This window comes from Hyaena hyaena, unplaced genomic scaffold, assembly GCF_003009895.1.
Source record: "Hyaena hyaena isolate Hyena2069 unplaced genomic scaffold, ASM300989v1 scaffold_232, whole genome shotgun sequence".
In the NCBI taxonomy this organism is placed as follows: domain Eukaryota; kingdom Metazoa; phylum Chordata; class Mammalia; order Carnivora; family Hyaenidae; genus Hyaena; species Hyaena hyaena.
The window spans coordinates 2,191,650-2,210,889 of NW_024080864.1; the positions used below are offsets into that span (position 1 = coordinate 2,191,650).

At 38.1% G+C, this 19,240-nt stretch overlaps 1 protein-coding gene and 1 pseudogene across 2 annotated transcripts in view; one reads left to right on the forward strand and one right to left on the reverse strand.

Annotated features, from left to right (window-relative positions):
• Positions 1–19,240, reverse strand: part of DEPDC1B (DEP domain containing 1B) — an 82,846-nt gene that overhangs the window by 10,834 nt on the left and 52,772 nt on the right. For both annotated transcript variants that reach the window (XM_039243821.1, XM_039243822.1), the window contains exons 8-9: positions 3,717–3,883; positions 1,298–1,474 (exon numbers count right to left, since the gene is read on the reverse strand). In XM_039243821.1, the coding sequence (XP_039099752.1) occupies positions 1,298–1,474; positions 3,717–3,883 (344 nt within the window). The remainder of the gene's footprint in view (positions 1–1,297; positions 1,475–3,716; positions 3,884–19,240) is intronic.
• Positions 5,551–14,716, forward strand: LOC120239509 (annotated as a pseudogene).

Below are 19,240 nucleotides of genomic sequence, written 5' to 3' on the forward strand. Positions count from 1 at the left end.
GGGGAGGGAAGGGAAGGGAAGGGAGGGAAGGGAAGGGGAGGGGAGGGGAGGGGGGAAGAGGGGAGGGAAGGGCAGGAGAGGGGAGGGAAGGGAAGAAAAGGGAAGGGAAGAAAAGGGAAGGGAAGGGAAGGGGAGGGAAGGGCAGGAGAGGGGAGGGAAGGGAAGGGAAGTAGGGAGGGGAAAAGGCAAGGTAACATAAGACATGACATGACACAGAAAAACAACCTAAAGACTGTAATACTAAATAAACAGGTAGTGTTACTCTTATGAGTTTTCAGTGCGCACTTTCTATATCTTCCAAATTCTTTCAATGTAATATTAGGTTGATAATTACTGAAATTTTTTATTTTAATTTTTAAAGTGCACACTGAAAACAGGTGAAAGAGTGATTCACTCTGATAATACTTTGGGAGGTGGCAGCTCACTGGTCCTTAATTGTGAAACCTTAAAAAGCACTTAAGCAGAAAGAGGGCCAATCATTCCAAAGGAGCTAAGCAGACCATTTGCTTGCATTTATCAGGGTTGACATACAAAACCCACTCTGGGGCCCACATAATAGTTAGGCATTATATTTCTTCTGCATCATTTTAATAGAACAATAATAATAGCTACCTTTCACAGAGTGCCTGCTATATGTCAGACATTTATGGTAGGGGTTTTACAGTATAGTATTCTACTCTTAACAACAATTTTATAGAGCAGGTATGGCTCATTTTAACACTTGGAGAAACTAAAATCCAGAGTGGTTAAGAGACTTGCCCAAGGCCACAAAACCAGGAAAAAGGAGAACCAGGAACTGGCCCAGCCAGGTCTTTATGGCTCTGAGGCCATTCTACCACACGGTGTTTTACGGAGGCAGTGTGGTATGACAGGGCGCTGATTCTGGAGACTGAGTGCATCTGTTTGAATCTTGGCTCTGTGACTTAAGAAGTTCTCTGCACCTCAGCTTACTCATCCAAAAAATGCAAATATCAACAGTATATAGGTCACAGGGTGATTATGATCAAGTCATGTGTTGCACATAAATCATTTCTATCAGGAAGTATATGCAGATTCTAAACAAATTCATTTAAGGAATTTGCAAGCAGAGGTATGCAGCACTGACTAATGTAACCAAACTGAGCAAGCATTCCATAAATTTTTAATAATACCAGACAAATACAGTGGTTACCGTGTACCACGCCCTGTTGAAAGGACTTTGTACAGATTTATTCACTTACTCCTTCCCAACAAGAACTCCCAAAAAACCCAGCAATTTACATGGCTCTCTGCTGGCAATTGTAAAGGACTCCTTTACCTGGACTCTTCGTAGATGAGCCACACGTTCCTCTATGGAGGTCTGCAAGGCCGAAGGGACTTTCAAAATCTCTTGGTAATTGTCCATCAGAAACGTCACCAACCTTGCAGCTAATAACTCATCCAAGTCTACTTCGTCCTTGGAACACAAGATGCAGCGGGAAAATGTCTGAACCATCTGAAAACAGAGGAGGAGGCAGTTTTTAGCAAAACACAGAGATGATGTCTGTTCTCCCTACAATGAACTGATTTCAATCTAATTTGCAAAAACCGAATGTGACTAGTGAGTGAGAAATGGCCCACAGGCCAGGGTACACATCTAATCTGGCACCTGGCCATACCTGGTCACCTGAGATGGGCTGCTTTTATCAACCAGCACGAACAGAAGGTCCTTCTTATCTCACAGAGACTCAGCAGAGATGCTTGTCCGAGCAATTTTTAAAGCATATACCTTTACAGACAGTTTTAAATATATATAAATAAATTCTGAACATTATTATCACTACCATTACTTGAATCATGTAGTATTTTAAAGTTCAAAGTACTTTAAAGCCATTTAGTTTATTAGTACCTTATTTCACTACCGATTTTTTAAAAAATCTGCTAGCACAATATATGTGCCTCAACAGTTATGTTTCTTTCTAGTTGACTATAATTTTCTCTAGGATTTTAGATGTACATTTGACAATCATATTTGAACAAAATGATGAGACTTTATAACAAGTTCATTGTTTTTAAAAAAATTATTTTAATGTTTACTTATTTTGAGAGAGAGAGAGAGAGAGAGTGAGCAGGAGAAGGGCAGAGAGAAGGAGACAGAGAATCCAAAGCAGGCTCCAGGCTCTGAACTGTCAGCACAGAGCCTGATGGGGCCTCAAACCCAAAAACTGCAAGATCATGACCTGAGCCAAAGTCAGAGGCTTAACCGACTGAGCCACCCACGTGCCTGTATAATAAGTTCATTGTGATGAGACTTTACAATAAGCAAAAATATTAAAAATATTATGTAGCTGCTTTCGTAGCATGCATATTCACTATTCCCTTCTTAATACTATCCTTTGGGTAGACATTTTTTCCTAGACATTTTTTTCCTTTTCCTATTCATGTTATTGCTGACAATCTTATTTTAAAACCTACAAGCACGAAATCATGTAATTCTTTTTAGTTAGACTTCACTTCATCAACCTACTGCAGATGATACTTTATCTTTCACTCACATGTATGCACACAGAGAGATATGCAGGCAGACATTTCTTACCTGGAGACTCTGGACCTTAGGGAATGTGAATGCTTTGAAATTATATGCAAAAATCTTACATGTGTATTTTTCTGGTGACTAGGTGCAAAGTTCTCTTCAGCTTTTCACAAAGGTCCATTAGCCCCATTATCCACCCACCCAACCAAAAGCAAGGTCAAGAATCACTGTACTGGGCACTGAGTGCTCCTCTGATCTTACTCCACACTTCTAAAACTGGGCCAGAGGACCCCAAGAGTACACCATGGTTGACCAGGACATGGAAAGGACATACATCCCAATGAACCATCAATTTTGCTCCAGGCCCTCCAATTTTTATTAATTAATTAATTACTTATAAATAAAAATTAAAAATTTTTGTAATAAAAAATTCTAAACATAAACCCAATCTTAAAAGACAAGCTGACATTACCAAAGTAGAATTTAAAATTGGCATTGCACCTAGGTGGCTCAATCAGTCAAGTGTCTGACTTTGGCTCAGGTCATCATCTCATGGTTTGTGAGTTTGAGCCCCACATCAGGCTCTGTGCTCAAAGAGCAGAGCCTGCTTGGGATTCTCTTTCCCTCCCTCCCTCTCTGCTCCTCCCCTGCTTGATCTTTCTCTCCCTCAAAAATAAATAAACAAACAAGCAAAGCCTTTAAAAATAATAAAATAAAATTAGCATACGTTTGTAAGCAAAACTGAGAATATTTTATGGACCCTAAGATCATACCCCAGAGTGAACAAGTTCTTGGTCTCGCCACCAGGCTATCTGGTCCAACTCTGTATTTCCCTTCTTTCCTCTTAGCACATTATACAGGCTGCACCTCTCCCACTTGGTATAGTGACAAATGCTTTACAACCCTTTTTGTCCTGGAGGAAAGAATATTGTTTTCTTGAGAGACCATGTATTCTCACTTTCCACCCTTCCTTTTATGTTGACTGTAGGCAGGAGGCAGCAGACCCCTCTAAACTCAGAGCCTGTCCTTATTCACTCTTCACTTTTCATTATGTTATTTAAGACACTAACATCCAAAGTGGGATGCCGTCGGACTGGTTTCTAAGCCACGGCTCCACAGGCAAGCCTGCCTTGCTCCTTCCTCTGGTCGCCAAGCTAGTAAACTCTCCTCGGATGGATTGCATTCCAAAAACTCAAATCAAGTTAGATGTTAGAGATCAACCTACCAGTGTTCGGGTACCCAGACCATCACACAGGACTGGCATCTCCTTATTTAGGCAGATTCTTGCCATCATCCTCATCAACAGCTGTAACTTTCTCCTGTTTTCAGGTGGCAGGAGGAGGCAGCAAACCTGAAATGCTTCAATAGCCATTTTCTCTTTCTGTAACAAACCTGATTTAGAAAGAAGGTTTTAATCTTTTAAAACCAATAGCCAACATGACTCCATTAGGTTTACATTTTTCAAAATATGTACTATTAAAATCATGTACACATATCCAACAATGCTGGGTCAAATTATTATAGATTCAATAAATTGACACAGAAAATACAAACCATCAACTAAGGATGAGAAATATATAAAACAAATACAGCTGTTTCCCTCTCTCATACCCTTAACAGATGTAACCAGATTTTCGTAGTATTCTTTCCCACCGAACCAAGAGGAGTCAGGTTAAGTCTAACCTAACCCTCAGCACTCACAGTTACTAGAGGACCAAGACAGCATGAGCAAAGACATGAATGTGCCACTGCTGCCTTCAATTTCCCCCTTGTAGTATGTCCTCAGGATGAGCAGGGTCACTATCTAACAGGATTCTCACAGAATGAACAATAGGCCTAATATGCCTACAGTCAGACCACTGCCAGATGGCTGCACTTCTTTACAAATGACACATGTCAAATAACCCTTCCTCGCACATAAGCTGTTTTTCCTAGCTAAATGTACTGATTCAATCATGTTATATGCCAACTCTCCTCAACCAAACTACAGTATTCTAATACTGTGCTAAAAATCACGGTTTTCTAATACTGTGCTCTCTTCAACCACATTTGTCCCCAGACACATCCATGTCCAAACCTTCTAATGAGAAGAAACTGCTTTCACCAATTTGTTTGTTCCATACCCAACCTTTCCAAGTTCCCACTAGCTTGTCTTAAAGGCAAAACCATCTTTGGCACCCAGTAAATATTTCTGACCATCGATGATACACCAGGAACTGTACCAAGTCCTGGAAATATGAAAATATGCCAGGTCCCTCACTTTGAAGAGCTGATGTGCTATGAGGAGACACCACTAAAAAACAGTAAATGGGAAAATGTGAGAGGTGCTACGAGAGACATCTACAAAGGTAACAGTAGGGCAATTATAAGTTATTCCCTAGGATATAGCACAGGCTTGGCAGAGAAGTAAAGCTGGAAAGGTCCACAGAGATGAGATCTAAGAAGGCCTCGAACACCAGACTAAGGAGCTTGGGTTTGGCCCTGAAGGCAGTGGATGGGCATGGGAGAGAAAAGGAGGCACAACAGGAGCTTTAATACACCAGGTTCAATCCTAGACGTTCAATGAAAGTACTGCTGCTGATTCTCACCACTAGACCTTCTTTCAATTCTACATAATCAAATCTATGAAAAGAAAAAAGGTTTATGATCATATATTGATTCTTTCTTTCATTTATCCAACAAATATTTATTAAGCCCTGCCTGTATTCCAGGAACTATTTTAGAAGAGGACATACAGTGAAGAATAAAAACAGGGCGCCTGGGTCACTCGGTTGGTCGTCCGACTTCAGCCTAGGACATGACCTCACGGCTTGTGAGGTCGAGCCCCAGGTGGGGCTCTGTGCTGACAGCTAGCTCAGAGCCTGGAGCCTGCTTCGGATTCTGCATCTCCTCTCTCTCTGACCCTCCCCTGCTCACGCTGTCTCTCTCTGTCTCAACAAAAACCAGAATCCTTTCCTGATGTCATGGAGTTTACTTTCCAGCCGATAATAAGTAAAGAGGTATATACATATGGCAGATGGAAAAATGCTATGGAGAAAAAGGAAAAGAGCAGGGGCGTGATGGGATGTGCTCAGAAAAACATTTCTGGATTTTTGGGAAAGGTCTCTAAGGAGGTGAAATGTGAGCAGAGATCTGAAGGAAATGAGAAGAAGCCAGGGAAGTATCTGAGAGACAAATTTCCAAGATGGAGGAAACAGCAATACAGAGATAGTGACATGGGATCATGTTTGGAGTGTGTGAGGAAAAGTGGTGAGGCCAGTGTGAAGAGACAGGAAAGTATAACAGCGTTCAACTAGGAAAGGAGGTGAGAGTGGAAGGCAAGAGTCAGACCAGGCAGAACCTTGTAGACTATCATTAAGGACTTCGAGTTTTATTATGCATAACTTTAGAAACCACTGGAGGGTTCTGGGCAGGGGAATCATTAACCTAAATTACTTCTTATTCTGGCAGCTCTAGACAGAAGAGATTGCAAGGGGGTAACATAGAAGGAGGAAGATGAGAGGCATGATGACGGTCTGGATGAGGCGGAAGAAGTGGAACTAGTAAGAACTAATTAAATTCTAGATCTGTTTCTCCACAAAACCTACTTTTTCCATAAAGCTTTCTATCACATTAGCCCACAAATTCCTTCTTTTTCCAAAGTATAACCACGTTTGACAGATTTTACCTTATTTTATTATGTTTCATGTATATATATTGTTTTATGAAAGAGACAGCAAGCTAATTGAAAGCCTAATGCACTTCCTTTGGTAAGCTGAACTTCCTGGTAAAGAGCAGGTAAATATTCAAATACCTGTTTGTCAATAGAGTTTTACATGGCTATTAAAAATGGTAAATTTTGGGGCGCCTGGGTGGCTTAGTTGGTTAAGCGTCCGACTTTCGCTTAGGTCATGATCTCGCGGTTCATGGGTTCGAGCCCCGCGTCGGGCTCTGTGCTGACTGCCAGCTCGGAGCCTGGAGCCTGTTTCAGAGTCTGTGACTCCCTCTCTCTCTGACCCTCCCCTGCTCACACTGTCTTTCTCTCTCTCTCCTAGAAATAAATAAAACATTAAAAAAATTTTTAAAAATGGTAAATTTTGAAGTTATCGCACAGTATTTCCAGTACAATATTTATGAAGAAAATCACAATAATAAACCTTATAAAAATAAGGTAGTAAAAAGAGAAAGATCAAAAGTACATGAATTTTCTTTTAATTTTCAAATTTCTTTGTTGGGATACTGTTAAACTAACACGTAAAAGTTATATCTATCAAATCTTTTTTTAAAAAGTCTAAATTCTAAACTTCCAGTTGCTTATATACCAAACCTGGAGTTGGCCATGATTTGGGGTTTTATGAAAATTAGGGTGAGATTGTACTGGTAAGTCCATCTCAAGAATTCATCTACACAAACCTACACACTAGGAGACGAAAATCCACCCTTGACTCATTATACATCCCAATAACTCACTGGCCCCCCTGTGAAGCCAGGGACTCCCCATCCTTCTGCCACTGATCCCAGCTGAGACCCCTGAGCAGTTCATTCCAATTGTCAATTTCTCACCTCCTGTAAAAAGAGAAGCAATGGTACTGATCCCTTCCTTCCTTAAATCCCTAATCTCTCCCAAACAATGCCCCAGCCTGTGGCCTTGGAGGAGTCATCATCAATAGCCTGAATGAGAGAGGCTCCTGCACAACACTCCAGAATGCAGAAGGAAGGAGAGCTGCTTATGCCCAAAGCTTGAAGAGGAACATGAACTATGAGGCTCCAAATACCCCCTCCTGGAGCCTGGAATGCATTTTACCAGAGGGAGGAAACAAACAAACAAAAACAAAACACTGCAGGGACTGATTAGGCTTACAATACCATTATTTTAACTACAGCTAAAATTCTAAATGAATTAAATATTCTGTAAGTCAATCTTGCAATTTAGCTGTCCTTTATAGCACTGCTTCTTGGGGAGGGAGGCAAAGAGCAGGACATTGTTCCAAACAACATACTCTGAAAGGTTTAGAACAAATTCTGTCATTTTGACATAATTTAATAATTCATCGGATAAAATTTAAAAATTAAGTTGTTTCTACTTCCCAAAAGGTATAAAAATTGGTACTGCTATAATTGCCCCATCTGTTCTTTTTGTTGTTGTTGTTTTTTAATTTTAGAGAGAGACCGTGCATGAGTGGGGAGTAGGGGTGGCAGAGAAAGAGATAGAGAGAATGAATCTCAAGCAGGTTCCATGCTTAGCCTGATGCGGGACTTAATCCCATGATCCTGGGATCATGACCTGAACCCAAATTCAAGAGCCAGATGCTTAACTGACTGAGCTACCCAGGCACCTCAATTTTTTCTAATTATACATCATCACCTCTTAATATAGTACAGAATTTACTTTTTTGTCATCTACCATTGTTTCCCCTCTGCCTTACTAAAATGTAAGCTCCACATGGGCAGGGATTCCTTCCAGTTTTGTTTACTAATATACCTCCAACAGGTAGAATACTACCTGGTATCACAGGGGCTTAATAAATATTTTCTGTGGTGAATATGTGAATGAATAAGTATATGGATGAAGAAATCACAATGAGTCATCCCTTGCTAGGACTGGAGCTAGAATATCTGGCTTAAGTCCCCGGTCCCACTGACTGTATATACTTGGACAAGTCACTTAACCTCCCGAATTCCAATTAACCCAGCAGTAAATTGTTGTGGACAACCATAAAACCAAATCATTGTACTAAACTGGGAGCCCATAAGCTATAAAGGAAAGCCTAAGTGAGTTGAAACTAATAGCACTGATGATAGCTGCTGCTACTACTGTAATTTCTACTAGTAAATTAAAGCATTAAGACTAATATCAGGATGGAAAATAAGATGCAAATCAGATGCAACTTTGGTGAGATCTTCTTAAAAAGCCAGTTTAGAAATGTATTGTGCACTAGTACTCACATGTGAATTTGGCTCTGAGTCTCTCTGATGAGAGAAAAAATATTACTGAGTAACCAATCATCTAAGAATGCCCATCTCAAGCCTACCTGCCTAACTAAACAGCTGCACAACCCTATCACAGAGGATGGAAAAAATATAAACATATGTAAACATCATCCACATGTAATGGTTATGTCAACTTCACCATGCATAATTCTGAAAGACTCTCACAATTATGACTCTTTGGGTCACTGGAAAAATCTCATGCCCACATTATTATTAAGTAAAAACAGCTATGTCTGGCTTACTGATGTTAGAAGGACCTATAACAACTCTTAAATTTTCTTGACTTTTTAGCTGAAAGAATGTGGATTCCTCTGTTGCCATCAACGACAGTTATCACAACATTTGATAGCCATTTGATAGTTGGCCCCTTGTTAACCAAAAGATTATAGAAGTCTTTGTTAGAAGTGACTATTAATGTATAATGTATGCTGCTACTGTCTTAAAACCTAGGTGAAAGTTGTTCTTTAGGCAAAAGGCTTATCTTTTAATAGCATTTCATCTGCTAACTGATATAGTAACTATGTGGCTGAACACAATATTTCAAGGACAAAAATTGACCTGCTTTTGTTTCCTACTCCAATCAATAATTCAAACAGGTAAAAAGTTCATCGGGAAAAACACAAAGAAATTATCTTTGTGAAATGTCCATAAATGGCAAGAATTAGGAGAGGACTCACCTGACATGAAAGCAAGATTAGCTACAAAGCTATAGTAATTAAACAGTATGATGCTACCATAAAAATACATAAAAGACCACCAGCACGACAAAGCTGAAAGTCTAGAAACAGGCCCAAGTATGCATGGGAACCTGATATATCACGGAAATGTCATTACCAATCAGCAAGGAAAGAATAGTCTGTTCAAATATGGAATTTGGAATAATTGAATAACCATATGTCAGGAAAAAAATTAAATGACAATGTCTTACCTTATTAAAAGTAGAGAAAATTCTGACTCCAACCAAGATAGAATAGCAAGGCCCAGACTAACCCTCCCTCCCTGCAAACAACTAGAAAACTGGACAAATTTTATGCAGTAACAGTTTCTATACATGGTATAAGACGACAGGATCGTAATCCCTAAGAAAAGAAAGCAAAACAAATAAGCTCTACAATTTCCCCCACATTATGCCTGAAGGCACATTCCAAAACGTGTATCAGAAACAGAGATCTCCAGCAGAGGGAAGAGACAGAATGGAGTTTGTGGAGGCTGAGCCAGATGGACATTGCAGAGTTACAGCTGCAGGGAACAAAAGAGAAGGGTTCCATAAACCTGAACAAAAATCCCCCGAGACACCAATGAACACTGAAAAATTAGTAGAAAATCATAAAAATCGCCAAAGATAAAGAACGTGGAAAAAAGTATATTACAAAAGATATTTTATGTTCTCATATTACTTAGATAGATAGATAGATAGATAGATAGATAGATAGATAGATAGATAGTAAGGAGAAAATGGAAGATATAAAGAAGAACCAAATGGAACTTTTAGAGATAAAAAATGCTTATCCTCAAAAGAAACACTCACTAGATGAGAACCATAGCAGATTAACACTTCAAAAACAGAGAAAAGAAAACTTAAATACACAGTTAAATGAATTAGCCAAAACAGCAGCAGAGTAGGCAAAAAGGTAGGGAAACAAATGAACAGAGCTACAGCAACCCATGGGAAAGCATCAAATGACTTAAAATCTGTGTCATTAGAAAAGTGGAAAAAGTCACAGAAAATATATTTGAACAAATAATGGCTAAAAATGTTCCAACTTTGGTGAAATCTATAAAACAACAGAATAAAGAAATTCAATGAATCAAAGGGCAACAAACACAAAAAACTCTTTAAAGCATATCATAATAAAATTCCTAAAATCAATGATAAAGAATCTCAAAAGCAGTCAGAGGGGAAAAGGCACATTACAAACAGAGGAACAAAAATAAGTAATGACTATAGACTTTTCATCAGAAACTAGTCAAGCCAGAAGACACCTTCAAAGTGCTAAATAAAGAAAATTATCTTAGATTTCTATACCTGTTGAAAATACTTTCCAGAATTAAGTCTGAACAAAGACGTTTCAGGGGCACCTGGGTGGCTCAGTCGGTTCAGTGTCCCACTTCAGCTCAGGTCATGATCTCACGATTCATGGGTTCGAGCCCCTCATCGGGCTCTGTGCTCACAGCCAGCTCAGAGCCTGGAGCCTGTTTCAGATACTGTGTCTTCCTCTCTCTCTGACCCTCCCCTGCTCAAGCTGTCTCTCTCTCTCTCAGAAATAAATAAAACGGGCACCTGGGCAGCTCAGTTGGTTGAGTGTCTGGCTTCGGTTCAGGTCATGATCTCACAGTTTGTAGGTTCGAGCCCCGCGTGGGGCTCTGTGCTGACACATGGCTCAGAGCCTGGAGCCTGCTTCCCATTCTGTGTCTCCCTTTCTCTCTGACCCTCCCCTGCTCATGCTTTGTCTCTCTCTGTCTCAAAAATAAATAAACTATGAAAAAAAAACTTTAAAAAAGAAAGAAAACATTTAAAAAAAAGACGTTTCAGAACCCCAACCTCCCCCTAAAAATCTACACCCAAGAGACCTATACCATAAAAAAATGTCAAAGGACATTTTTCCCACAGAAGGAAAATGATACCAGATGGTAACCTGGATCTGCATAAAGGAATGGAGATTCCCAGAAAAGATTAATATGTGAGTAAATCAAACTTGTTTTGTGTTCCCAAATTTCTTTAAAATAATATTACCTGCCTAAAGAAAAAATAACATACACTAGGGTTTATTACAGATGCTATAAAATATCAGACAAAATGGATGACAATATTAGAAAGGGTAAAAAAGAGAAAATGAATGGATATTATGGAAAGGTGGTAACATTTTATTTGAAGCAACATAATATTTAAAGGTAAGCAAAGGTTTCTTGAGACAAAAACCATGAACCATAAAATGATTAAATAGACTTCTCAAAACTAAAAGCTTCTGCTTTTTTAAAGACATTGTTAAGAAAAGGAAAAAGAAGACCACAATTTGGGAGAAAATATTTACACTACATAACTGAAGAAGGGACTTATAGGAAGAATATGTAAATACCTCTTACAACTTAATAATAAGAGAACAAACATGCCAAAAAAAAAAAAAAAGAAAACCAGAATATTTCAAAAAACACTTCACAAGAGAAGATAACAGAAAAGCCATTGGGCAAAATGAAAACATGCTCAATATAACTAGTCTTTGGAAACATGCAGCTAAAAACCACAAAGATATACCACTACCCACCTACTAGGTGAGCTAAAACAAAAGATTGATGGTGTCACATGTTAACAAAGATGGGGAACTACTGAAACTCTCATGCATCATTGGGGGGAATGTAAAATGGCACAACTATTTTCGAAAATACCATGTCAGTTTCATAATGAAAGTAAATGTACATTTATCATATGACTCAGCAATTCTAGCCCTAAGCCTTTACTCAGACGAAGTTAAGATATATGTCTATACAGCTTTATTCATAATGGCCCAAGACTGGATACACGCCACATGTTCTACAACAAGTAAATGGATAAACAAATTATGGTCTATAGTATATCCACACAGCAGTAGAATACTCAGCAACAAGTACTGGTACCTGCAAAATGAATGAAATCTCCTAAATATTATGTGGAGCAAAAGAAGCCAGATACAAAGTACATACTACATAATTCCACTTGGACAAAACTCTTAAAAACAAAACCAAATCTATAGGATAAAAAGCTTCCCAGTGAAGAAATGGGCAGAAGACATGAACAGACACTTCTCCAAAGAGGACATCCAGATGGCCAACAGACACATGAAACGATGCTCAGCATCCCTCCTCATCAGGGAAATACAAATCAAAACCACACTGAGATACCACCTCACGCCAGTCAGAGTGGCTAAAATGAGCAAATCAGAGAACTCTAGATGCTGGCGAGGATGTGGAGAAACGGGCACCCTCCTACACTGTTGGTGGGAATGTAAACTGGTACAGCCCCTCTGGAAAACAGTGTGGAGGTTCCTCAGGAAACTAACAATAGAACTCCCTTATGACCCAGCAATAGCACTGCTAGGAATTTACCCAAGGGATACAGAAATGCTGAGGCATAGGAGCACATGTACCCCAATGTTCATAGCAGCACTCTCCACAATAGCTAAAACATGGAAAGAGCCTAAGTGTCCATCAACAGATGAATGGATCAAGAAGATGTGGTTTATCTATACCATGGAATACTACATGGCAATGAGAAACAATGAAATCTGGCCATGTGTAGCAACATGGATGGACCTTGAGGGTGTTATGCTGAGCGAAATAAGTCAGGCAGAGAAGGACAAATATCATATGTTTGCACGTATAGGAGGATTAGGAGGAACTTGACGGAGGACCAAGGGGGAGAAGAAGGGCGGAAATGGTGGGGGAAAGGGAGAGAGGCAAACCATGAGAGACTCTTGAATGCTGACAAAAACTGAGGACTGATGGATGTGGGGGGGAGGGGGGGATGGGCATTCAGGAGGGCACTTGTGGGGATGAGCACTGAGTGTTATGTAGAAACTAATTTGACAATAAACTATTTGAAAAAAAAAAAAAGCTTCTATTTCTGGTTGTCTGGTGCCAGTGGTGGCAGGCACTGGGACTGACTAAAAGAGAGCACAAGAGAAGCTTCAGGAGTAACGGAAATGGCCTGTTATCTTAATTTAGTGCTAATTACACTAGTACACATTCATCAAAACTCACTGAACTCTACGTAAAATGGGTGCATATTAATTATATATTATGTATGTTAATTATACCTTAATAAAGTCAACTTTATAAATCTAAAATACTTATTCATTCAAATAAATCAAATAAACCAAGAGAAATTAAGAGTCCTAAACATGAAAAATGCAAAATTTAAAAATCTTAAAAGTACAGAATCCTTTAGTGAAAGATTTCTTAAGATACACAAGTAAATTAATTTGACCAAAATAGAACATAAAAGGTGTTTTTACCTCTTGAGTAAAACCAAAAGAGAAGCCACAGACTGTGAAATATTTGCAAGACATAAGGTATGAAGAATTAGTACCTAGAATATATTTTAAGAATGATGAAGAAGGAAGGAAGGAAGGAAGGAAGGAAGGAAGGAAGGAAGGAAGGAAGGAAGGAAGGAAAGGAAGGAAGGAAGGAAGGAAGGAAGGAAGGAAGGAAGGAAGGAAGGAAGGAAGGAAGGAAGAAAGAAAGAAAGAAAGAAAGAAAGAAAGAAAGAAAGAAAAATATAGAGAAAGAAAGACCAAGAGAAAACAATGGGTAAAGGACAGAAAAAGTATTTCACCCAAGAAGAAACACATACGACCAATAAACAGCAACAAGACTCCTTTTCACACACATCAGACTGCAAAATTAAAAAGCCCAGTAGTTTTTTGGCCTTGTAACATGTAGCAACACGGCCAGTTAGGGATCTTAAGCCACATTTGGGGGCTTTGGGGAGTTGCCACATTTGATCATTTGCAACGTCAGGCTTTGGTAATTTAAACACAGATTTCTACCAGATAAGTTACAGCACTGACGACCAATCACCGCTGTCATATGATTATGGAGGAAGTGGAGGACACTGTAGCAAACAGTATGCTGGCTATGTCTCCTCACAGCAAGGCCAATTTGGTCCCTTTAGACATGAGGCAGCTGCAACAGCCACACACTGAGCCAATTTTCCAGCTAACTCAGGCATATACTCCGACACATTAGCTTTTCTATGGAAACGGCTTTGAGGATGAGCGACCTTTATTAGAAGAAGCAGGTATCAATTCTGACCACATTTGGCAAAGAACACGAACGATGTTACCTCCATTAGAAGAAGCAGATGGCAGCATCATGAATGTGACTGATTTGGCACAACCAATGTTTTTTTCCCTGCCTTTAGAGCCACATTGTTACTGGCCGGCAAAATCTAGTTTGTCTATGTTTGTGGCATCAGTGCATTTGGATGTCTAGGAATGTTTTGTCTACTAAAATTAATAAGTATGACAGGTGTTTCATTTGGTTGTGTGTCAAGTGTCCTTGGATACGGTCTTCTTCCCGTGATCCTACTTTCCAGCTCTCCAGTGATATTTTCTTTGCAGAAATGGCAATACTCATTGTCACTGCCGGAATATTGGATGGCGCAGTTTTTCCATTTCCAAAATTTTTATTTCTGCATTAGCCATGGAAGAACAACCACTTCTAGTAGCATATCCCTGTGCTTTGTTGTACGGAGTCTTTGCCCTAATTTCCATTTTATGAACTGAATTTATCCAGCATGTGGACCTCAATGGGTCAAAAAGGACTGTGAACTCTTAAGTTGGATCAGCAAACTGCTACAGGGCATCTCTCATGCAGATCTAACGTTCAGCTATTGGAGCAGTGGAAGTGAAGATGATATTTTGTTCATGTTTATAGAACTTTTGAATACTATGTTGGATTTACCTGCAGCACACCTAGCTTTCAATGTCTGTGCTTATAAAAATAAGAAGTGCTATTTTTTCCTGTTCCTGTAGCCTTTGAAAAAAAAAGTGTTTTCCTTATAAACTGTATTAAAATGTTTTTGATATATTTTTAACAACTGCGGGAAACTAACCACAGAGCTGCTAACCTTTCTTAAAAACCACCAGTCATAGTTAAGACACAAGACTTGTCTAGTTTTTCAAGGGATTAGGAAAGAAAAGTTGCCTGTATTCTCCAGTTAGATGAGCTTGAAGCAAAAAAAGCAATACCAATGTATAGTTGTATGAGTTTGCCCTTCAAAAATTTGACATTCCTTTAAATCATCTCATGAAGTTTTTGCGAAAATGCAACAATACAAGAAGTTCACAATCTACTGAAGATGAAAAATGTAAACACCTGTTGAGATTACCATTAAATAACCCATAATCACCTAGACTGGCCATGTTAGTGTATATAGGTGGATCTTTATGTTTCCTAGGGAAATAAAAATCACTATACTTTTTTGAGAAAAATACTAAAAATGTTACAATTTCAGTACTGCAGTTATCAATGTAAAGTGCATTTGATGCTTAGTAATTAAATTTTTCCCAATTAAAAAAAATGTTAAAGCCTGATAAAACCAAGTATTGGTAAAAAACAAAAACAAAAACAAAAAACAAAAACAGTCAAACAGAAATATACTTCTAACGTATGTGTAAGTTGCTGCAACTCTGGAAAGCAATTTGCTTGAACTAGTAAAGATGTAAATACCAAATAGCCTAGCCGTTTTGCTTCTAGATATAGAGAATGACATGGATGTTTTGCAACATTGCACCATATATGTGTTAAATTAGGGTAGTGGGAACATGGATGTCTGTTACATTACTCTCCACTCTGCTAATTTAACCACATTCCTCCTCCCAAAGAGTACTTGCTGTGGAAGTCTGGAAATCAGATTTCAGGGTCACTTATTTCCTGCCAATGGAGAATTTTTTTCTATGTACAGACAATTTTGAATAACAATGAACACATCAAGTACTAAATCTTGGCTTTTATATATCATTCTCTACTCTGAGGAAGCAACAATCCTTGAAGAAATACCTGAGAAAGAAAGAACAGAAACTTTTCCTGCTAGAAAATAAGAAAGTGATCCAGGAATGATAGGGATCTGGTTTAAAAACTGAAACCAAAAACCAAAACCAAACCAAACCAAAAACACATGAGCTAGTTTTTATGGACCTCCATCAGGGGTTCCAGTTACATGTACATTAACCTACTTTATATTGCCCTATATGGCACTGGGGCTGTGTTCGATGTATGTTGTTTTGTTTTGTTTCTGGACCCTGTTCCCTCTGTGCTTTCATTAGGCTAGCTTTTATTACTGTATATTCAATTTCACTGATCTTCTCTTTTGCAGTGTCTAATCTGTTCCTAATCCCATTCAATGAAATTTCCACTTGTAATATTGTGCTTTTTTAACTCCTGAAGTCCAATTTGGTTCTTTTTCATAGTTTTTGTTGTGAAATTATCTTTAAATGTACAATTCAGCAGTTTTTACTATATTTATTAAGTTATGTCCATTAGCACCATCTAATTCCAGAATATTTTTGTCACTCCAAAAAGAAATCTCCATGCCAATTAGCATTCACTCCCCATTCTCTCCTCCCCTCAGCTCTGGGAAAACATTCACCACTGTCACAGATATGCCTGTTCTGAACATTTCATATAAACAGAATCATACAGAATGAGATATTTTGGCTTCTTTCACTTAGAATACTGTTTTCAAGGTTCAACCACGTTATAGCATGTAACAACACTTCAATCCTTTCAATGGCTGCATAATATTTCAGTGTATGAATATATTACTTATTTTTCATTCATCATTTGATGTATATTTCCATTATTTCCACATTTTGATTATTATGAGTAATGTTCCATGAACGTTTAGTTGTTGTGTGATATATGTTACCAACTGTTTTGAATAAACCTAAGAGTGAAACTGCTGACTCATCTGGCAACTGTATATTTAAACTTTTTTAAAGAAATGCCAAACTGCTTTATAAAATGGCAGTGCCAAAGTAGTTAAGATTTGCCCCAAGAATACAGCTGGGGGGGGTGCCTGGATGGCTCAGTCAATTGAGCATCCAACACAATCTCGTGGTCTGTGAGTTCGAGGCCCATGTTGGGCTCTGTGCAGAAAGCTCAGAGCCTGGAGTCTACTTCTGATTCTGTGTCTCCCTCGCTTTCTGCCCCTCCCCACTCGTACTTTATCTCTCTCTCTCTCCCTCTCTCAAAAATAAACATTAAAAAAAAAATACATCTGTGATTCACACCGATGTGTTCTTCCTCCTTTACACACATAATTATCAATACATAATTATCAACCTGCTTTCAGTAAGCTCTACTTGGTTTTAATTCAGTTTTAAAATTGAATAGGGAGCAATTATTAACTGCTAATTTAAAGATTACACTCTTGATTTAATACCACACTCTTTATCCTTTATTAACACTCACAGATATATTCTTCTTGACTACTATAAGAATCCTAAATTAAAAATAAATTAAATTAAAATTTTAATTTTGGATTAGGTTTAAAAAGTTTATCTGTCAGCCATCTATCATCATTGTGTTATATCATTAAGTAATCTACCAGCAAAATCTTCAGGAACGTGAAAAAAAAGTCTTTAAGCTCTAGTAGCCATTAAGTACATCTATATTTTAAAAGAAACTGAACCTAGGGAATAAAGCAGACATAAACTAATAGCACTGCTCAACCACATAAAAGCTACCATTTGTAATCACAAAAATTTTAACTGGTAGGAAGTTTGGAAAACCGGCAGGGGAATACTTTATAAATTATTCTTTTTAAATATGTTTAAAGAGGCAATATCATAAAAAGTCATAATCCTAGAACTCTGTTAGCATTAGAAATATAGATACAATAGACAAGAGGGAAAACACGGTCCCAAAGACATTCAACTGTGACTCAGCTTGTCACATTCCTATATATGTCAGATAAAAACGGAAGACTAGATTAAAAATAAAATAAAATCTTTCTTTGTAGAATGTAGCGATACGCAATACTTCCATGCCATTAATCTTGATGAGAGCAGATAGTTCCACTGCAGGTAAAAAGCACACGAATTTCACAAAATACTTTTTGAACTGAAGTACAAGATCTTTCACTACAGAAAGGAATTTTAAAAGTCTGATAGTGGTTTTGGAGCCTATTTTTAAGTTTTTAAAAATCAGAATAAAAAAATCAGAATAAGAGGAGCTAATGTTTATAATAATAAAACTAATTTTTTATGGGAGAAGACAATAGTTAACATTAAATTAAGCACTTTATTATGTACCTAATAGTGTTCTAAACACTAAACATTATCTCATTGAATCTTTACAAAAACTCTAAAAGGTATTTAACTATCATTATTGCCTCTTACACATAAAGACAGTGAGGCTTAAAGAGATGAGGTCCCTTGCCCAAATCACACAGCTGGTTAGTGGCAGAGTGAGGTGTTAACTTACACAGTCTAGGGCAGGCACACCTCAATACCATCCTATATTACCAACTTTGTACATGTGGCCAATTATTTCCTAAGGATAAATTCCTAGAAGTAGAAATGTTGGCTCAGAGAATATGCACAAATATGTTATATGCAGATAGTCAAATAAAATATCACTCTGCAATCTTCAACTGGGGGCAAGGATTAGATAGTAAAAATATAATATTTCAACATAGTGAAATCTGAAACAAGCTCCTTTATATCAAAGAGAGAACATAACACCATTTCTACTCCTCATTTCTCTCTCATTAAGTAAAACTACAATGTAGTGTATATCCCTTAAGAAACTTCCAAACCATGTTAAAATGCTAATTACACCACACAAAGAATGAAAAGCTGAATATAACTCTAAGCAATATGATCCATAGGGTGTGCCTGGGTGGCTTGGTCAGTTAGGTGGCCAATTCTTGATTTGAGCTCATGTCATGATCTCACGGTTCATGGGTTCAAGCCCCACATCGGGCTCTGTGCTGACAGCACGAAGCCTTCTTGGGATTCTCTCTCTCTCCCTCTTTCTGTCCCTTCCCTGTTTGTATTCATGCTTTCCCTCTCACTCTCCCCCCGCAAATAAATAAAGTTAAAAATATATATATGATCCATAGGTAAAAAGTTATTTTTTTATCTAAGTATAAGGGCAAACCGTGTATAAGCATCTTTCACAATTAACGACTATTACTAGTAATATTTAAGCAATATTATGCTTTCTGAGAGATTTTCTCATTCGTTAAATCCTCATAATCATCTTACTATGTAGGCAGGTGGAGATAAAATTTAGAGC